Below are 17,589 nucleotides of genomic sequence, written 5' to 3'. Positions count from 1 at the left end.
AGAGAGAGAGAGAGAGAGAGAGTACTTGGCTGTTTGTTAAGCACGAAAATCCAAAGCTAGAGTGTAGGCAACAGGCAGCAACTTTTGAATTAATTAAAGTAAACTTTTGATGTGCAAGACCCTTGTGGCTAAATTAAGACCAACTGGCATCTAAGATACCTCACAGGAGATCAGACAGCTTTGTCATCTGCCAATAATATTCATGAATTTGACTTGATTTGAAACATAGCACATACCTTGTATATCTTTGTTGGTTTTTTCTGGTAGCTGAAACAAATCAGGCCATTCTCTTGAAACAGAGCTCCACAACCGCTCCTCTTAGATAGGCCCACCTCCTGTATTGGGCTTTTTATTTATGGCGACAGTTGTTTTTAAGCAAAGGTGGACAGGGAAAGAACTGGCCTAGTATAATCATGGAAGTAGGGATTTGCACATACATGAGGTCGTCACTCACCACACTGATCATCAACCCGTAGCATTGCTGAATCAGAGTTCAGAGAAATCATGAAGCAAAAAGATATTCCATGGTATGGTCCATACTCCATCATAAAAACAAGTATTCAGGTCCACAAAACTTTAAAGAAGGCAAAAACTACTAATCTATGATTCTATATACACAAAATTTTCACTCCATCCGAAGCTCAACTAGAACCAACCCTCCCTCCACCATGCAATGCCAATTATGGCAGTAAACTGATTCCAGTCAAAATACCATCTAGCCAAATGGCCTCCACGGCTCAGATTCTTTGCTCTTGGGAAAAATTGGCTCATGGAAGGACCAGACCGCAAATCCAACTGTCATCTCAATGCTTTGTTCTATCTTTGAACCAGCATGTCTATTTTGGCAGATCAACATCCAAATGTCATCTTCACGCTAATAAGATGCCAATATTTGATAACTCAAATGGGGCTCAATTCATCAAGGGAAATTTCCTTAGGGACCTTCAAATTGATTTCATTTGTATCCCATCCAATTGCATTTAACTGTTCGATGAAGTCCTCAAACCTACCTTCCATCTCCAAAAGGCTTTTCGAAAGCAGGTCAAACGCATTACCTAAGCTATTCCAGTTCTCCTGTAGCCAATAAGCCTGCCACACACTTCGTAAAACTGAGATACTTGTAGCTCCCACCTGCATTTTTTCCCCAATATCAAGGTTGATTAAAATTTGAAGACAAAGAACTTCTATAAATCCTTATCAGTAATTTTAATGTGTACCTTGAATGAAACAAAGACCTCAAAGTCACTTTTTTGTTGGTTCACTACAAGAATATACTTCTCCTTTGCATACAATTCAAAAAGTGCCTTAACCTGTTATTAAACAAAGGAAAGAAAAGAAAAATAATAAAGGGTATAACAACTATTGACAAACACACAGCCTAGATTTGACATTTTTAAGATTATACTTCAGATGCTTTTCCCCCTCTGTGCTGGCTAATCTTTTTTTTTTTTTTTGATGACTCGGGTATCTGGATCTTTGACCCAACTAATCCTGAGGGCACGGGTAGACCCATCAATCCGGACGGCCAGGACAAACCCCCAACTCCATCGATTGTTGATAGCGGAATAGGGTGATGGTGGCCCCAACAGGAGTTTTTGCACCCAGGGTGGATCGAACTGAGGACCTTGCAAACTAGGCAGACTTCCCCAACTCATCCTTACCACTGGACTGACCCCTGGGGGTTCTGTGCAGGCTAATCTATTTAATAATATTTTTTTCTAAATTACCATTTTCTTATTACCTTGAAATATATTCACTTGTAAGTATGAAATTTTTGCCTCTGCACTTTGGCAAGGAAGCAAAGGACAAGAAATGATAGTAATAATTAGGAAGGGACATTTTTGAAGTTAGAAATAAATTGATTTGCTAAAATATTAAATTCAACTTATGGAGAGAGCAAACACAGATCACAGATCCTCAACTAAACATTTATCTTCTCTAGTAACTGCAGATGTAGCCAAAGTACATGGTATAGATACTCACACAACCAGCAGACACCCAATCTGACCCAGAGTAAGCAAAAATAGCTCCAAAGCATAATAGAAAAAGACATGGCATCATAAAGTTTCCCAACTATTTTTTGTAAAGAAACCCCCATAAGTTAGTCGAAAGGATACACCCACATACTTATTATTAATTTATTATTGTATTTTAATTTTTCATGACTTCCAGAGTTCTATTTGACTCAAACATAGAAACTAAGGTAAGGTTATAAGTGTTGTAATAAAGGCAACAGATTTGGTTCCTCAAAAAATTAAGTGTTGTTTAGATATAAGTTTTATGATCTTTCCACCAAAATTATGGAGAGAAAATTACTTCAGTTCTGTCAGGACTATTAAATTTTTATAAAGATAAGCAACGAAATAAAAGATGGATTACCATGGGAGCAGCTCTCTGCCCACAAATCATCTCCTCCAAGGGCACACCAAAAGTAATTCGTGGTATCAGGAATCTTTGCCATAATAATATGTTTTCTTCCCTATTGCAATCAACACAACCTAAATGAAACTCCCAGAAAGAATGGTCATTGTTGTATGATAAAACAACTTTTATAGGCAAAGGACAAGAAAAATTATATACCTTACCAGGTACAATAGAGTGTAATACATGCGATTTTACCAGTATACGAGCACGCTTAAGATTTATCTGCAAGGAAAGTAAAACAGATAGAAAAGTTCATAAATGAATTAACCTTAAACCACATTTTCTGCTTTTTTCTGATTGCTTTTCCCCTCATTACCCAGTGCACGTGTGTGCATAAAACAATTAAAAATTAGAATAGCAAAATTCAATCCCATTCACTCTTCCCTGCAAAGAAAGCCTTATTCCTCTTTTGAGAGAGAGAGAGAGAGAGAGAGAGAGAGAGTCTTACAGAGTTAAATTGGAGAACTGAAAGTGATTGATAGCGTAACCAAAGGTGCAGAAGCCGCATGAATGTCCATGTTGTTACCAATACTGGATATGATCTTACAAGGCCAGGTGTATCCTGCATTCACGATTCTAAAATCATTTAAATACATCAAAGGAAGAAGTTAATTGCTGGTAAATACTAGTACTTTCTAGAGAATAAAGTAAGATCATCTCTTTTTTTTTTTTTTCCCCGTAACAAAAGTAAGATCATCTTAGAAAACTAAATAACATACCAGGAACAGTATGCCCAAACCAAGGCCAAGCAGCTGAGCACCTACTTCCCAAACTTCCTCCTGAAACATTGATCAGTCAATTATGAGAAAAGCATTCCTTTTTCAAAAGTGTTTAAAGATGATTCATGAAAGGGGACAAAGTACAAAACAAAGTCCAATTGGGAGAATATTGTTTAACTCTAGTTGTATTAAGTGTTTTCTTTTTTGATCAACTAATTATGTGAAGTTTGATTGCAGAAGTTACTCTTACAAAATACCTTTGCTGCTACGTCTCCCACATTTCCTGAAATTGCAAAATGATTTTGAATCACACGGAATGAAGGATCTTTTAGTCCTCTAGCAACAGCCTGTTTAGATGTCCACATCAGCTACGGTGCACATATGCAATAATATGGCTAGAAGGCACAACGCTTATTTTTCAGAAGCCAAATTTACTATCATACGATGAAAAAATTAACTTATTTCTGAAGAGATAGAGAAGCTAGTGCTGCATATGTGCATATGTGGTCATACAATTAGTCAGCTGTAACCTACTTAGCACAGCAGTGCAATACCTTGGCAAGATTTCCGAGAGATGCCAATGGCAGGAAATAGGCAGGATACAAAGGCGTAGTAAGATCGAAAATGCTGCATGATATATTAAAAATCTAAGGACCCAATATCATTTCACTAATTTAATATCCAAAAGAAAGTTTGTTAGACGAACCTTCCTGCACTACCAATGAAGTCTGCATATAAGCGCCACTGCTTTGGATCGTCGTCAAAAAGATTTCCAAATCTCCCACCTGAAAAAGAGAGCAACAGTCACCGATAAGATCAGCACATAAACTTGTATTCCATTTAGCTTTCTTTATGATTGACAGACCGATAAATAAGCGTCCAACAGCTCCAATTCCATCTTTTGAAACCCATCTGCAGAAAGTTCAGTCCAATAAAATGGAATGATATCCAAATGTTGCTCATAAATAAAAATATTTATCGTACAAAACCAAGTTCAGAATTAAAAGTAAATGGTGTCCTTGGGTTTCCAGCTCATGTGGTAAGGTGTGGAATGAATCTGGCATAGGTCTTAGATTCAACTCTAGAAGTTAGAAAAACCAAAATGGAACTTGCACACATGATGCCATAAAATTAATCATACAGCAAACAAAAATGAATATCCACCTGATGGCAGCAGCAGTAGCAGCAGCAGTACTGCCTGAGAAAGAGCCAATGCCAACAGCCTGCAAGTAGTGCATTAAAAACTAAAACTGCATTTGCATAACGCAACATAATGGCCTGACTAACGAACCTTTAGAAGACTTGATGTGACTAAAGTGTGACAAATCCATGCTGTAACATTGGTAGGGAACTGTAACAACATGTACAACAAATAATCATCTGACACGGATGCTGCATCAAAAGTGAATAAGAAGTTAGAAATTAGACAGTACCATGAATCAGATTTAGGTTTCTAACAAATCTGCCTTTTCTTCATTATTAATCTATTAAATACTGTAATTAATGTATAAGTTTGCCCAATACATGTAATTTATGTATGTATGAATACGAAACCAAATGAAAAGGAAAAAGAAAAATTTATGTTAGTCACCTGGAAAGCCTGCAGGTAAAATAAAATCTTTAACATTATCCGGAAGCCATGATAATTTTGAATTGGAGAAATGTGAGCCCTGGGACCTATCAGATGTTGGACTACGTTCCTCGAGAAATGTTTGTACTCGCAATTCATCATCTACCACATACCTGCTTGTGAAACCACAATTCAAGAGACACAGCTCACAACCTAAACTTTTGGGGTTTAAAAATGTTAAATTGCAATCTGTTGCTTATGTTAGAGAGAAATATGAATCCATTTTGAGCAAAATTTGTCTTCACCGAACATCAAACTACATCATCTAAAAATTGCATATAACCACATGGTTATAGAATTGATATAGGCATCTCATTAGAGTACATTTTCATTCCCACTAATATGCATCTTTTAGTTTAAGTTCCATTTGTTTTGAAAAAAAAAAAAAAAATTAGCATTGAGCAAGGACCTCTTAGCAGTGCCATTTCCATATCTCTCGACCAAGATCACGTGCGGTTGGCCTCGATTTCTGTCACAATCAATACAAATCCACAACAGCTAATCAATGTCCACCAAAATTGCCGAAGCCAAATTCAGAATTACACTCTTTTTCTTTTCCCGCAAAGTTTTTTCTCGGCAACCAAACAGATGAGTATAGAAGGTGGAAGTTACCTGCCATGATCGGCTTGGTTTTCATCATCTCCTCTTTGAAGCTTGGATTGAGAGGAGGAGCACGCGATTCGAAACTGACAAGGTCCAACATTCAGAGTCCTTCTAGAAGACTCAAAAGCATAAGTAGGGAGCGAGAGTTGTACAGCGCCGCAAGGCATTGCGTGATGAGGTAACGTTGAGGTTACAGATGTTCAAGTTACAGTCATTTTTCTTCTTCTTCTTCTTCAAGTTCGTACACTCCACTGTCGAAGACGGAAGAACGGATTTAACGGCCAATTGTCGTCGTATATCTTCGTCTCCTTCGATCCTCTACCACCCAAATGTACGGACATTTTAGCTCTTCGGAATTTCCACGTATTTACCCGCCTCGCAAAACTATGTCGTTTCGCGCCCTATCAACCAAGCCTTTTTTTTTTTTTTTGGTCACCAACCAAGCCTAATATACAGGCCAAGCCCAATACACTACTCTAGGCTTAACTAAACAAAGTTTTGTTTCTTAATTAATGCAAGCTGTAACCAATTGGTGGCTGTAGTTTAGTGGTAAGAATTCCACGTTGTGGCCGTGGAGACCTGGGCTCGAATCCCAGCAGCCACACTACAAATAATCTTTTGGGACTTGCTTAAGTTTTCTTTTTGGTTTGGCCTTTCACCACCGAAATTTTTTTGTATGTGAATGAAAAGTGGAATTTAATTTCACAAGAAAATGCATCGCTCACCTCCAACTACAATTTACATGCACAATAACTACAACACAATTATAATCAGAACAACTTCCATTACCCGAAATGATTACATAATAATAAAAGATCCCAGGTCAACAATGAATGAGTAGCAAAATTCAAGGATTTCTACAAATGTTATACAGGTGGTTTTGGCAAAACATAATCCTGAAACGACTGCATAGCCTGGTGGAACATAAATTCCACAAAAAATTGGCAACCTAACTAACTAGCATCAATGATTGTTCTACAAAAAGATAGCCTTTGGAATTTAGGATTCACTGGGCAGCTCAATTCTCACTAATACGAAGGTACCTTCACCAATACAAGTCCTACAAATAATGGCCACCGCCGGTGAACATAATGTCGGCAAGAAAATTTGGTGAAAGTTAAGCCTAATGCTGGTGTAGTTTACTGGATCAAAAACAATGGTGGTACCAAATGTTGGGCTGTTCAACCACTGGCCTTCTGCTGTAGATTACTGCGATTTTCCTCCATAATTCTCTGAAACTCTTTCTGACTGGTCACAATTAGACGTTTGACCATGTCGTAAGTAGTAAGCCTAATGCTGCATTTGAAAGAGGGAGATTTCATCAGGCAATGGTAGGTTTGGAAGTCCTTAGTAACTATATAATGTGTTCAACATCATTGTTATATATAGTCCATGTTTTGCAAAATTCTAGACAAGATGACAGAAGTGATTATTAGCTTTAGAGAAAAGAGAAAAGCCGGCATGTTATATCTCACATAAGCCCCAACAAGGCATTCACAACTGCTGCAGCTAGCAGACCAGATAATATAAATTCTAAGTGATCTAACTAGAAAAAAAAGACAGGGATGCATGGAACCTGCTGTTCGGTAGAGTTTTCAAAGCATTGGGCAAAAACCCCCTATACAAGCCTATAAGTCCATCACGGGCCACAACACCTGCACAAGCAGCATCAATTTAGATACTATGAAACCCAAAAAGGTAACTTCACCAGAAACGCAAACAAATGCTAAGAATAAAATATTTGAAAGTTTTCACATATACCAACGCTTGAATCCAACTCATATGCATATCTAATGTTGCAACCAGCAACTTAACTGCCTTGATCCAGACTATAAATCATATATCACCATCTAGCTCAGTGATCTATAACATGAAAAAGGGATGAATTTACTTTATAATCCTAATTATTTCTTATTTCGTAATAAATGGACATAGGACTTCATTAGACTATGAATTATGCAAAACAAATAGAGAAAATTTAAATCCTAAAATCAGTGGCTTGACCAATAGCTCAACAAAGTATCAAGTTGATTCAATGAAAGCATCACAAGTCACAACAATGTTAGGGATAAATGGTATCCATATAGTTTTAATCAGAAGTCAGAATCAGCTGATCATGGGTTCCTCGGCTTCAGCTGCTTCACTTGACTATTTATGAGCAAGAAAGAGCTTAGGTAGGGTTCAGCTAGATTCATGCTCATTCATATTAAATTAATAAAATCTACAGCCCTTATCCAAAGCTCAAATGTACCATACTTGCTTAAGAAATCTCCTGTTAGTAGTCATGTCTTTTGTTAAGAATTTGACTTTTAATCTTGTTCCAAATAAAACCTCAACTGCTGATTTTGCAATTCACAATTCATGTGTACAGGAAAACACGTGTTCTGACAAATAAAGGCCAAAATTATGACCCAAATACTTTTCTTTTTCTTTTTTTCTTTTCTTGTAATTTTTGAGTGAAACCTATTCTCAAGAAGATAATCCTACTTAATACTAAGCCACCATTATTCCCAGAATTGATACTCATGTCCTTGACATGCATGCCAAAACTTTTTATCTTTTACCACCATTGTAAAGAAAAATTCATGAAGAAATAAAAAATAAATGATATTTCCTATATAACATGTAACTGCATTGAGAATGTGGGCGAGTTGAATTTCTGGTCCCCAAGGATGTTCCCCATTTATTCAGATATGCACCAAATAAAGATCAATATTCAAGACATATATAATTGTTTTCAGTACTCACATAATAATTCATAGGACACCTCTAAGTTCAGACTACATAAGAGAGAATATTCAAGACATATATAATTGTTTTCAGTAACTCACATAAAAATTCATAGGACACCTCTACGTTCAGACTTATTAATGTCTAGTGTTTGACACAATGTCTTGTCAGTTGCTAATGGTAAAAATAATCAATACCATAAACTTACCTGGAAAGGCATCGAAAACTGTGTTGTAAGGTGAGCCCCTCATTTGCATCTGTCTTCTCACAGTATCTAAAGGATAGCATGTGAGTGTGGCAAGGGAAGCAGACACCAAGCCCGTTAATAGAGATGCTTCAGTTTTCTTTTGAAATTCCTCAGGTAAAGACTTCTTCACCCTGTCATCAAAAAACAACTATGACTATTGACAAACATAGAGTACAATATTTGTATTCTCCTTCAGTGTAACATAGAAAGAGGTAGGAGTAGACTCACAAGTCAAAAACGCAGAAGTTCACAGCAATATACGGAGCTATTCCAATAAGAGAAGGTCCGAGACCATAATAGAAGGATGCAACTCCTTCCTCTCTTAGCATGTTTAAGGCAACCTGGAAACAACACTTCAAAATTCATTTTCACATATATAAGGGCATATTATCATAAATAAAATTATCAGGTGAAGCATACCTCAGTCATAGTTCGGTACCCTGGTTCAACTGCTAAGCGTAACCTCAGGACATCCAATGGGTATGTTACCTACAGAGAGACCAGTAGTACATTTTTAAATAGTTACACATAACAGGAAAAAACTCATGAACTAAAAATGTCACAATTCCACTACTGCATTACTCACAAAAGTGGATGTCATGCCAGCACAAGCACCTGCTGCAAGTCTTCCAACAAGAGAGAGCTCACCATCTTTCCCCTTAAAAAGTTTCTTTAAATTCAAAATATAGAGCTTTAGTTCTGGATACATGGATGCTGTACAAAGATTTTCTTAAAGATGGTTTCAGCATTACCTTGTAAGCTTCGTAAGCAAAAAGCTGGACAGCACTATAAGGGATAATTCGTATCACCTAAAACAATTAAAAGAATGTTCAAAATAAATGAAACATAAGCAAAGCCCTACTTGATAACACGGGAGAGTAAAATTTTGAAACACTCATGGGAAACTTAATCAGCAACAAACCTGAGGAAGGTTGCCTTTCCAGTACCCTTTAATCCCTTCTTCCTTCCCTATCATTGTTATGGCCTGTAGGGTATGCAACATTAAAAAACATGAGGAGATGATCATACAGGATGATGCCAATGCTTCTAAGAAAGAATGAAGATAAACAGAATTTGAAAAACAAAAAATAAAAATTATACATATCTTTGAAAAGGTTTTAAATCTACAAAAGTTATCATATATGCCATAAACCACAATAAGAGAAATTAACGAGCTGCGATAGATACTGAATAGATTTATTTGTTAGGTGGCATTCTGTCAACATTTCAAGTCTGCAGCCTCTGCTTCACATATGACTGTAAGATAAATGCATATAATTCATGATGTCAAAAAACCAGGAAGAGCTTAGGATGGACAGGACGAACCATAACATACCTCGAGAAAACTAATAGCTTTCTTGGCGCTTGCTTGCCCAACTCGCACCCCATGAGTCTGCAAACATATCAACCTGGTTTAGAGTACTAAACCATTCCAATTGAGCTAATAATTTATTGGGAAAAAAATAAATCATAATACTCTTGTCCAGATACCAAGTAAAAATATATCTACCATAGCAAGATAGAAAACACAATGTAACTAACCAAATAACCCATTAAGATAATGCATTCTTTCTTTTCTTATCCTCCAGAATTAGAAACCATTACATTTCTTGTAACAAAAGAAAACACCCAGAAACATTTTCTAGAGCTCCGGAGTAATGTTGGTCACAAAATAGTAAGATTCCGAATGTTCCCATTTCTATGTTATTTTCTCTAGCAGCTACAATAGAAATCCAAGATTGATCAATGAAAAAAAAAATGAATTTCGTACTCTCTGCATTCACGGTTTCCTGGAAAAATGACATTAAATGTCGAACATTGTATTAGCATTTTCACGGTAACCAAACGGAAAGTAACAGAAAAAACAGAAGGGCAGCACAGTATCCCATATACGACGCCGTATGAAAGCATAAGGAGCTATAAAACTAAATGTGACAAAATTAAAGGTACAGAGAGAGTCAACGAACACCTCACCTGCATAAGAATCTTGATGCGGTCGAGCGGAGCCGTAAAGGTCTTGGCGGCAGCTCCAGCGACGGCTCCGGCGGCGAAGAGTGCCGCCTCTCTGGGCACGCAGGCAATTATGGCCAGCGGGTGCTTGAGGAGCTGAGCTGCGGTCGGCGCGAACTCCTTCTGCTGCTCTCTCTTTTCTGCCACCGAAATGCACGCGAATTTACAACGACTGCCACTGCCACTAGTTGTGAAGCTGAGGTGCGCGGTCTTCCAGAGCGGTTCGTGGTCCACGGACTCAAAAGCGACAGCGCAGCGAGCGTCGTTTAGGGTCGGGAGGGTCCGCCATGCCAAGACGGGTTGGTGTTGTTCGGTCATGGGTTGGGAAATTCGGAGCTTGAGAGCGGGAGTGAAGAGATAAGGTAGGCAGAGCGAGGTGGTTGCAGAGAGACAGAGCACACGGGAACGCACTTTGTTCCGACTCTCTAGTCTGTAAAGGCGGGTATATCCTATTTGTCTTTGCTAATTTTGGTAAGAAGTGCGCGTGATTCAGCATCCATATTTCAAAAGGGCTTGGGCCCCACGTTTCATTATACTATATAATTGGGCCTTGTAGATCTTCTTTCTTTTTTGGGTGGAAATGGGCCTGGTAGATCTAACTCATCTATTTCATGGTCCATTAAAATACAATTGAGGTTTCCGAAATTTGATCTCTACGTGTATTTAGAAGCGGAATGTAACCGTTGGGTGGATTTGACCACTTGGAAATTAAGTTTAGGAAATCTTTGTATAAAATCCTTGATTCTGACTGCCTCCTAAAAGGAAGGCATATTGGTCCCTTGTTTCAATCACTTCCAAATCTTTTGTGAATTTGTGATTAACATATAAGCAACATATATAGGTCAAGGAAACATAAGATTTCATAACACTTAAATTGCAAACCCACACCAACATCACATTCCCATTTATTGATTGCTTACTGCGTTACAAAAGAGAAGAAATTCCTCTATGACATATGCCCCAGTTCTACTGGCACTACTTATAATAAGAGCAACTATAATATATGGAAAAACAATCTAATATCATAGAGCACCATAGTACTATACATGACATATGCGTGCCACGGTAGCCTGTCGTCATCAAGCTTCAACAGTATACCAACTCCATCATAAATTAAAAGTATCCCAGATCTGATGTATGAAGGTATATTCATGAAAAAACTTTTATGGACAAGCAAATCAAACGAAAAATCGTTCGCTTTCTGACAGGCTACGATAATAAAAAATGAAGAGTAACAAAACCATGCTGCATGTTGAAGAAGGTTCAATGTTGCTGTAAATCCTCATCTGGGGTGTGACCCTGAAAGGCCAAAAGGCTCAAAACCCTGCATCAAAATCAAACTCGGTTAATTTTTGTAATGACTTGAATAAATTGCTAGCTGATATGTGCATTCAAGTACTGTAGAAATCAAGAACTTACATTTTAAGCTCCAAGGACTGCTTCAGTTGATGCTTTAAGTCCCAAGTTGACAATGTTTGATTGATCTACAGGAAGAAAGTTTATGTATTTTAAATATGAATTGAACCAATGTTTATGTTGTTGATCAAATGGAAAGTATATATTTTTTAATTGTTACATTATTTAACCAGAAAATTAACAATTAGTGTTGCAAGTACTTACGAAGTGGAGCTTTGGATACAAAAAAACAGGCTCCAATCACAATGTAGCACAGCAGAAGAACCAGTCCTTTCAGGTAGTGAGAAGTACCATCCTATAAAATCAAGCAAAAAAGAGTACTGTGTGAGATGAAGGGCAGCCTGCCAATAACTTAAGGATGATGTTTAGCAATGTTAATTACCTGTAATGTGAAGGCTACGGCTAATATTGATAAAGCTAAAGAGCCAGTCTCGAGGAGACTGAAATTGAGATCCATGTTAATTCCCATAATCCAAGCAATAACCACACACAATGGTACCTGCACATTCATTTAAATGGCATTGAATATTAATTATAAAGTTTCAGATTTTGAAAACAAAGCAATTGATCATTAGCTTTTGTTATATGCTCTTGGTTCTTACCACAAACAAAGCAATTTGAGTTGCAGAACCCAATGCAACACCCAGAGATATATCCTGCGCTTGTGCCAAAAAGAAAAGAATAAATATTAAGAAAAAATGTACTTAGCAAAAAGAAAAGAATGTGACTGATTTATGATCACTCACCAACTTGTTCTTGAAAGCAAAAATGATTGCTCCTGCATGTTCTGCTGCATTGCCAACAATAGGTAGCAAGATTATGCTGATGAAGCTGACAGACAATCCCCAAGAATCTGATGCTTCCTGATAAAATTAAGTAGTGATCTATATGAGTACCATAGTGAACAAAATAGGGTCAATTCTGTTACATAACTACTTGACCCCAAAAGTATTTTAAAGTGTATAAGCTATCCGAAAATGGGTCAACAATGTATATCCAACAAATAAATCAGGATGGTCCGATTACCTCAATTGTGCCGACCACATACTCAGACAACAAAGCTATGACTGCAGTCATGCCGACCAGCCACACAAATCCACTCCAAAATCCAATCACAGCCGGTTCTTCCTCAACAACATCATCATCGTCTGAGTCCTGATCAAAGCACCATAATAATTTGGCTAAGTTAGTACATAATTAAAATTCACTGATGCTGCCATAGAAGTCCCATCAATTTCTATTTTTAAGTCTTGCATAAGATGTATAGGAATTGTGCACAACTATTTTAGTCACACACCAAATTGTACAATCATGAAATCTTGGACACTTTTCTGCAGTGTAAGTAACAATTAGAAAATTTAAGTACACAATTACTGACCTCCTGCGCTTCAAATAATTGGCGGTGAGTCCACAATTGGAAGACTATGTATGCAGTGTATGCTATGAGCATTACAACGCTGCTGGCTCTTGACAATTGGAGTGTAGAGTCGGCAGTGGGACCAGCAGAGGCCCCAACAAACGTGAACAGCATTGGCAGCAAGTGGCACAGCAGTGCCAGAAGCAGCATGAGGGAGTTCACATCAGCTTGTCTCTGTTTAAGCGATCAAACAAACATCAGATTTGCATGAAACACCAACCCTATCCAGGATAAGTATAACTTTAAACTTAACATAGATATTTAATTACAATTAATTACTTACTCTGTCATATTTTTGTTCTTTTTTGATGTTGTAAATGCCACCACAAAAGAGAGAAGTGCCAAGAACGAGAAGAAGGTTTGAGAGTATGGAACCCAAAAGAGAATACTTCACCACTGCTATTTTGTGCTGGTATAGAGCAAATATGGCTATAATCAGCTCTGTGGCATTGCCACAAGTTGCATTCAGAAGCCCTCCCACTGCAAAAAACAAAAAATTTAATTAATTAAAATAAGGAAATATTATTCAATCACATTCCACGTATGCATGATAAGACAAATGTACGACATTCTAGTTCCTTCTTTTGTTCTTTTGTGTTGTAACTGATTGAAAAAGATAGGAACCTAGACACATCTTTCATCGATTCAGATATTGACAATCCAACAAACATTTCACCAAAACGATCATAAAGCCTAGGACAAATAATAAGAAGGTTGAAATGAATTACCTGTTGGACCGGTGTAATAAGCAATTTGCCTGTTTTGAAAAAAAAAAAAAGAATTAATGCGAATTCAGTATAAAAACCTTTCAATCAAGAGTCTCATTCATAACAATATATTTATTTTTATCATCATATAACCGAGTCTCATTCATAACAATATATCTATTTTTATCATCATATAACCGAAGACCGTGACCAGAGATAAATATAAAATTAATGTATATACCGAACTTTTACTCACAATTCAGATATGACATTTATGAGCTTAGGTGTCGATGATAACTAGGAATTATTTTTACTTACTCTGTCAGAAAGCTGACCCGTTCTGCAAGCGGCATGAGTCCAATTAAGCTCAGTGCGAAAACCCAAGGCTGTCAAAACGATAATTGCAATTTTGCTTTTCAGTTTCAGATATTATGATATCGATGAATTGAACATGCTATACATAAAGCCCAATTCTTAATTTTCGAACTCTCTTCGGTTAATTATAAATCATAATCCAAATTAACAGTTATATGAAAAGAGAGTAAAACTTCAAGAAGGTATGCAATTAATTACTAGGTCGGATGATGAGAGAGATAAACACACATAAGATATATATATACACATACAGTTCATAAATAAGTTTTTTTTCCCTTAAATCAAACTAAATAGATAAGTTTGAGGAAAATGTTAAATTTGAAGAATTAATGGCTCATTAATACCAAAGTTGAAATTTCCCTAAATTATATAAATTTAACAGTTGAGATTTGAAAAACCCCATTCATTCGACTTGATTTGGAAAATTTGTAAGGTTTTTATGTGAAATTTAAGAATCATTTAGGAAATGATTGGGCCGAAATTTAAATTTGAAAAGATATTTAAAAAACAGCTGGAGATACTCTAATAAGTGAAATGGTCCAAATGAACCGGCAGTCCGGCCGACACTTAACGGTCCGACAAGATACCACGACAAATAATTAATTATCTGTCCGAATGACAATATATATAACATCCTATATAATTATCTGGCAAGAATATATATACCCTATATGCAATCCATCAAATATTGTTGTTGAATATATTAGATGCCAGTAATTTATAAAGGGTGATCGATCACTGTTCTATTGGAAACCCTAGCAGGGAATAGTACTAGTACTCACTCTTGCAAAGCCAAAAGAGTGGGCGACAATGGCTAGAGGGATAGCAGGGAATAAAACGGAGAGTTTGGTCCCCAATATAACCTCCTGAAGATTGGCCAGGAATTGTCTGAGAAGCGAACATGGAACCTTGGACACGAGAGTCAGGTCGGACTTCTTCCTCAGTGAAGAGGACGACATGTTGTGAGCGGTCCGCCCGATCGGTCGGATCTCCTTGCTCAGGCCCTTAACGGTGCCGTTTTCTAGTAGCCATGGTTCTTGGTTTGAAGAAGCCATGTTTTGCTGCAAAACTAAATTATTGTTAGATCGAATAGAATCCAACACAAGGTATTATGGATGAGAATGAGACAGGCTGAGAGTGTTGAGACTTGGGACTGATGCACACAGTTAAATAGGACTAGAGAAAGGGCGCGCAAGTTCGTCGAAGTTTCTGTTTTTTTCTTTTTTTGTCTCTTTTTAGATTTGTAGATTTTATAATGCCACGTGGGTACAAAATTAGAATTAATGGTTTGGATTTAGATTTGGTTATGGTGTTAATTTCCTTGTGGGTATATACTAAAGCTTCTTTAAATACCAAATTTTAATAATTTTTAAATTTAGATATCCAAATTTAACCACATTTTAGATGAAGTACTAGTTAAAAGTCAAATAAAATAATAAAGTAAAAGATATTATAATTCACAAATATTACATCACATGCCACTACAATAAAAAAATAAAAAGTAATATTACATCACAAATATTACATTAATTTATACTATATTGTATTAAATTTTTTTATAGAAAAATTAATCAAGTCACAACTTAACTGTGTCTGTCTTGGTAAATTGAAAGAGATAACTCACACCACTATGATAGGTATTATTTTGAGTAAAAGTATTGTTTTGACCTCTATTTATACTATATTGTAGTACAATTTTTCTAAATAAAAATTTAATTCAGTCACAACTAAATCTGAAGTTGAGACTACATTAACTAACTTCTAAGACAATATAAAAGTCTCAAGGGCAATTTTGTCAAAACCTTATAAATTTTAACTAACACTCATAAGATGTGGGCTAAAGGATAAAAATGTCGAGGACTTGGGGTAGGCCAGTTGGCCAAGCAGTTGTGCTGCCCCCACCTCACCGGGTTTCGATCCCCCCCTCCCCCCTCTAGGCCTCTTTCCTTGGCCTCCTCCCTTTGTAACAAAAAAAAAAGGATAAAAATGTCAAATGAAAATGTCCAAATCAAAGGGGTTAACATGTTTGTTACCTAATCTAAAAAACTATATTTAAATTTGGTAGTCTAATTTAGATCATACTATTCTAAAAAATTATTAAAATTTAAAATTTAATTCTAATTTTCTAATATACTAAATTGTCATTTTAAACATAACAGCTTTGGTAATTTAGGGCTGTACAAATATTAGTGAGGCAAAATATTTTAGTTTCTTTTCTGTTGGTATTTGAAATTACGTTTTAAAGAGCTTTAAGGCCAACCTGATTCCCTGAATATTGAGTACAATTTTAATCATGCAGGTGGATAGGAGTGGGCTCGGATACTGGCCGTTCCAAGTTCCAACGCTTGGCCCATTTTTTCAATTAAATTGATTAATTTAGGGTGTAGATTTTAAAATTAAAAAATTAAAACCTAGACTCTAAAAGAGGAATAGTAAACTAATTTAAAAATTGCAGTTGTTGGTGTTGGGCAACCCAGTTAAAAGAATTGTGAATTGCTCTGCACCCAAATTTGATCTCTTATTTTTAAAATTAAAAAAATTAAAAAATTAGTACAGTGAATTGCAAGTACGTGACATTAACATCACATGACATGATAATATGATGCTACCAATCCACTTATATTATAACATATTTATGATTGTAAGAGTATTTTTTAAGATTTATAGTTTTAAAAATTAATTATTATACACGTATTATAATTTAAATTAATTGATAATACCATATCATTATGTCACATAATATTACAATTATACACAATAATTTTTCAAATTGCAAAGTACTAAATGGAGAGAATTTTGATCCCTCCAATAAGCAAGTCAACTGTAAAATGTTTTTAAGTATAATTATTGACTACACGTTGAAAGTTGACACTAACATATATAACCAAATCAACGTCAATATTGTCAAGGATAAGAAACTAAGAATTGAGTTTCTACACGCACTCTCACTTTTCACTCCGTACTGTACGTATGTAACTGATTAAACAATTTGATAAAGTAAGAACATTCCGATCAAGCAATCATCTCCAGTTTGACCATCGTACGTGGTAGTACTATGTAATATTATGAAATCAATCTTTTTATTTAAGTCCATACATAATCATTCTAATTATGTACTACTAATTTGGGTCAGTACGTGTGTTAGCTAGTTCTAATTATTATGAACCTCCTCATCGAGGTTAATTAGCAAAGCAAAATTTTGTAGTACGTATTAGTGCCGCTTCGCTCGATTGATGAGCTCTGTATTATATATGCGGGTACGTAAGAAGCAGTCAAAATAGAGAGAAATTTACCTGCATGGGTGCCATTGA

At 36.2% G+C, this 17,589-nt stretch overlaps 3 protein-coding genes and 1 non-coding gene across 7 annotated transcripts; 1 reads left to right on the top strand and 3 right to left on the bottom strand.

Moving 5' to 3' along the window:
* Nucleotides 1-505: 505 nt before the first annotated feature.
* On the bottom strand, nt 506-5,758 carry RUS5 (root UVB sensitive protein (Protein of unknown function, DUF647)). Of its 3 annotated transcripts, XM_086249200.1 has the most exons (15): nt 5,386-5,756; nt 5,183-5,242; nt 4,735-4,886; nt 4,435-4,535; nt 4,308-4,366; nt 4,009-4,055; nt 3,850-3,928; nt 3,698-3,770; nt 3,401-3,490; nt 3,144-3,203; nt 2,873-2,986; nt 2,586-2,646; nt 2,380-2,498; nt 1,218-1,310; nt 506-1,131 (listed from the first exon to the last, which is right to left on the bottom strand). In XM_086249200.1, the coding sequence occupies exons 1-15, from the start codon at nt 5,541-5,543 to the stop codon at nt 901-903; spliced, it is 1,497 nt and encodes a 498-aa protein (XP_086105326.1). In that variant the 5' UTR covers nt 5,544-5,756; the 3' UTR covers nt 506-900. The 3 variants fall into 3 exon arrangements, 2 of the variants coding, with proteins under 2 accessions (XP_086105326.1, XP_086105325.1); XM_086249199.1 differs by having other exon boundaries at nt 2,380-2,646; nt 5,386-5,757; XR_015123092.1 differs by having other exon boundaries at nt 1,076-1,131; nt 1,218-2,479; nt 2,581-2,646; nt 5,386-5,758.
* A 150-nt stretch (nt 5,759-5,908) lies between these two features.
* On the top strand, nt 5,909-5,980 carry TRNAH-GUG (transfer RNA histidin (anticodon GUG)). The gene has a single exon. It is a non-coding gene; the product is annotated as a tRNA-His (tRNA).
* Nucleotides 5,981-6,140: 160 nt separating this feature from the next.
* LOC147281449 (putative envelope ADP,ATP carrier protein, chloroplastic) lies at nt 6,141-10,895 on the bottom strand. 2 transcript variants are annotated; one of them, XM_086247161.1, is made up of 10 exons: nt 10,328-10,895; nt 9,690-9,746; nt 9,276-9,338; nt 9,106-9,162; nt 8,940-9,023; nt 8,774-8,842; nt 8,582-8,694; nt 8,315-8,484; nt 6,953-7,031; nt 6,141-6,672 (listed from the first exon to the last, which is right to left on the bottom strand). In XM_086247161.1, the coding sequence occupies exons 1-10, from the start codon at nt 10,679-10,681 to the stop codon at nt 6,558-6,560; spliced, it is 1,161 nt and encodes a 386-aa protein (XP_086103287.1). In that variant the 5' UTR covers nt 10,682-10,895; the 3' UTR covers nt 6,141-6,557. The 2 variants fall into 2 exon arrangements, with proteins under 2 accessions (XP_086103287.1, XP_086103288.1); XM_086247162.1 differs by having other exon boundaries at nt 9,680-9,746; nt 10,328-10,469.
* Nucleotides 10,896-11,247: 352 nt separating this feature from the next.
* Nucleotides 11,248-15,404, bottom strand: LOC147281448 (vacuolar cation/proton exchanger 3-like). The gene is made up of 12 exons (XM_086246367.1): nt 15,061-15,404; nt 14,222-14,289; nt 13,925-13,953; nt 13,480-13,676; nt 13,158-13,370; nt 12,806-12,934; nt 12,526-12,642; nt 12,382-12,435; nt 12,162-12,278; nt 11,984-12,074; nt 11,783-11,847; nt 11,248-11,687 (listed from the first exon to the last, which is right to left on the bottom strand). Exons 1-11 carry the CDS (start codon nt 15,331-15,333, stop codon nt 11,786-11,788), a joined length of 1,350 nt encoding a protein of 449 aa, XP_086102493.1. The 5' UTR covers nt 15,334-15,404; the 3' UTR covers nt 11,248-11,687; nt 11,783-11,785.
* Between the last annotated feature and the right edge of the window lie 2,185 nt (nt 15,405-17,589).

This window comes from Dryas octopetala, chromosome 6 (genome assembly GCF_963921425.1).
Source record: "Dryas octopetala chromosome 6, drDryOcto1.1, whole genome shotgun sequence".
Lineage (NCBI taxonomy): Eukaryota > Viridiplantae > Streptophyta > Magnoliopsida > Rosales > Rosaceae > Dryas > Dryas octopetala.
This window is presented reverse-complemented; position numbering and strand designations above follow the sequence as displayed.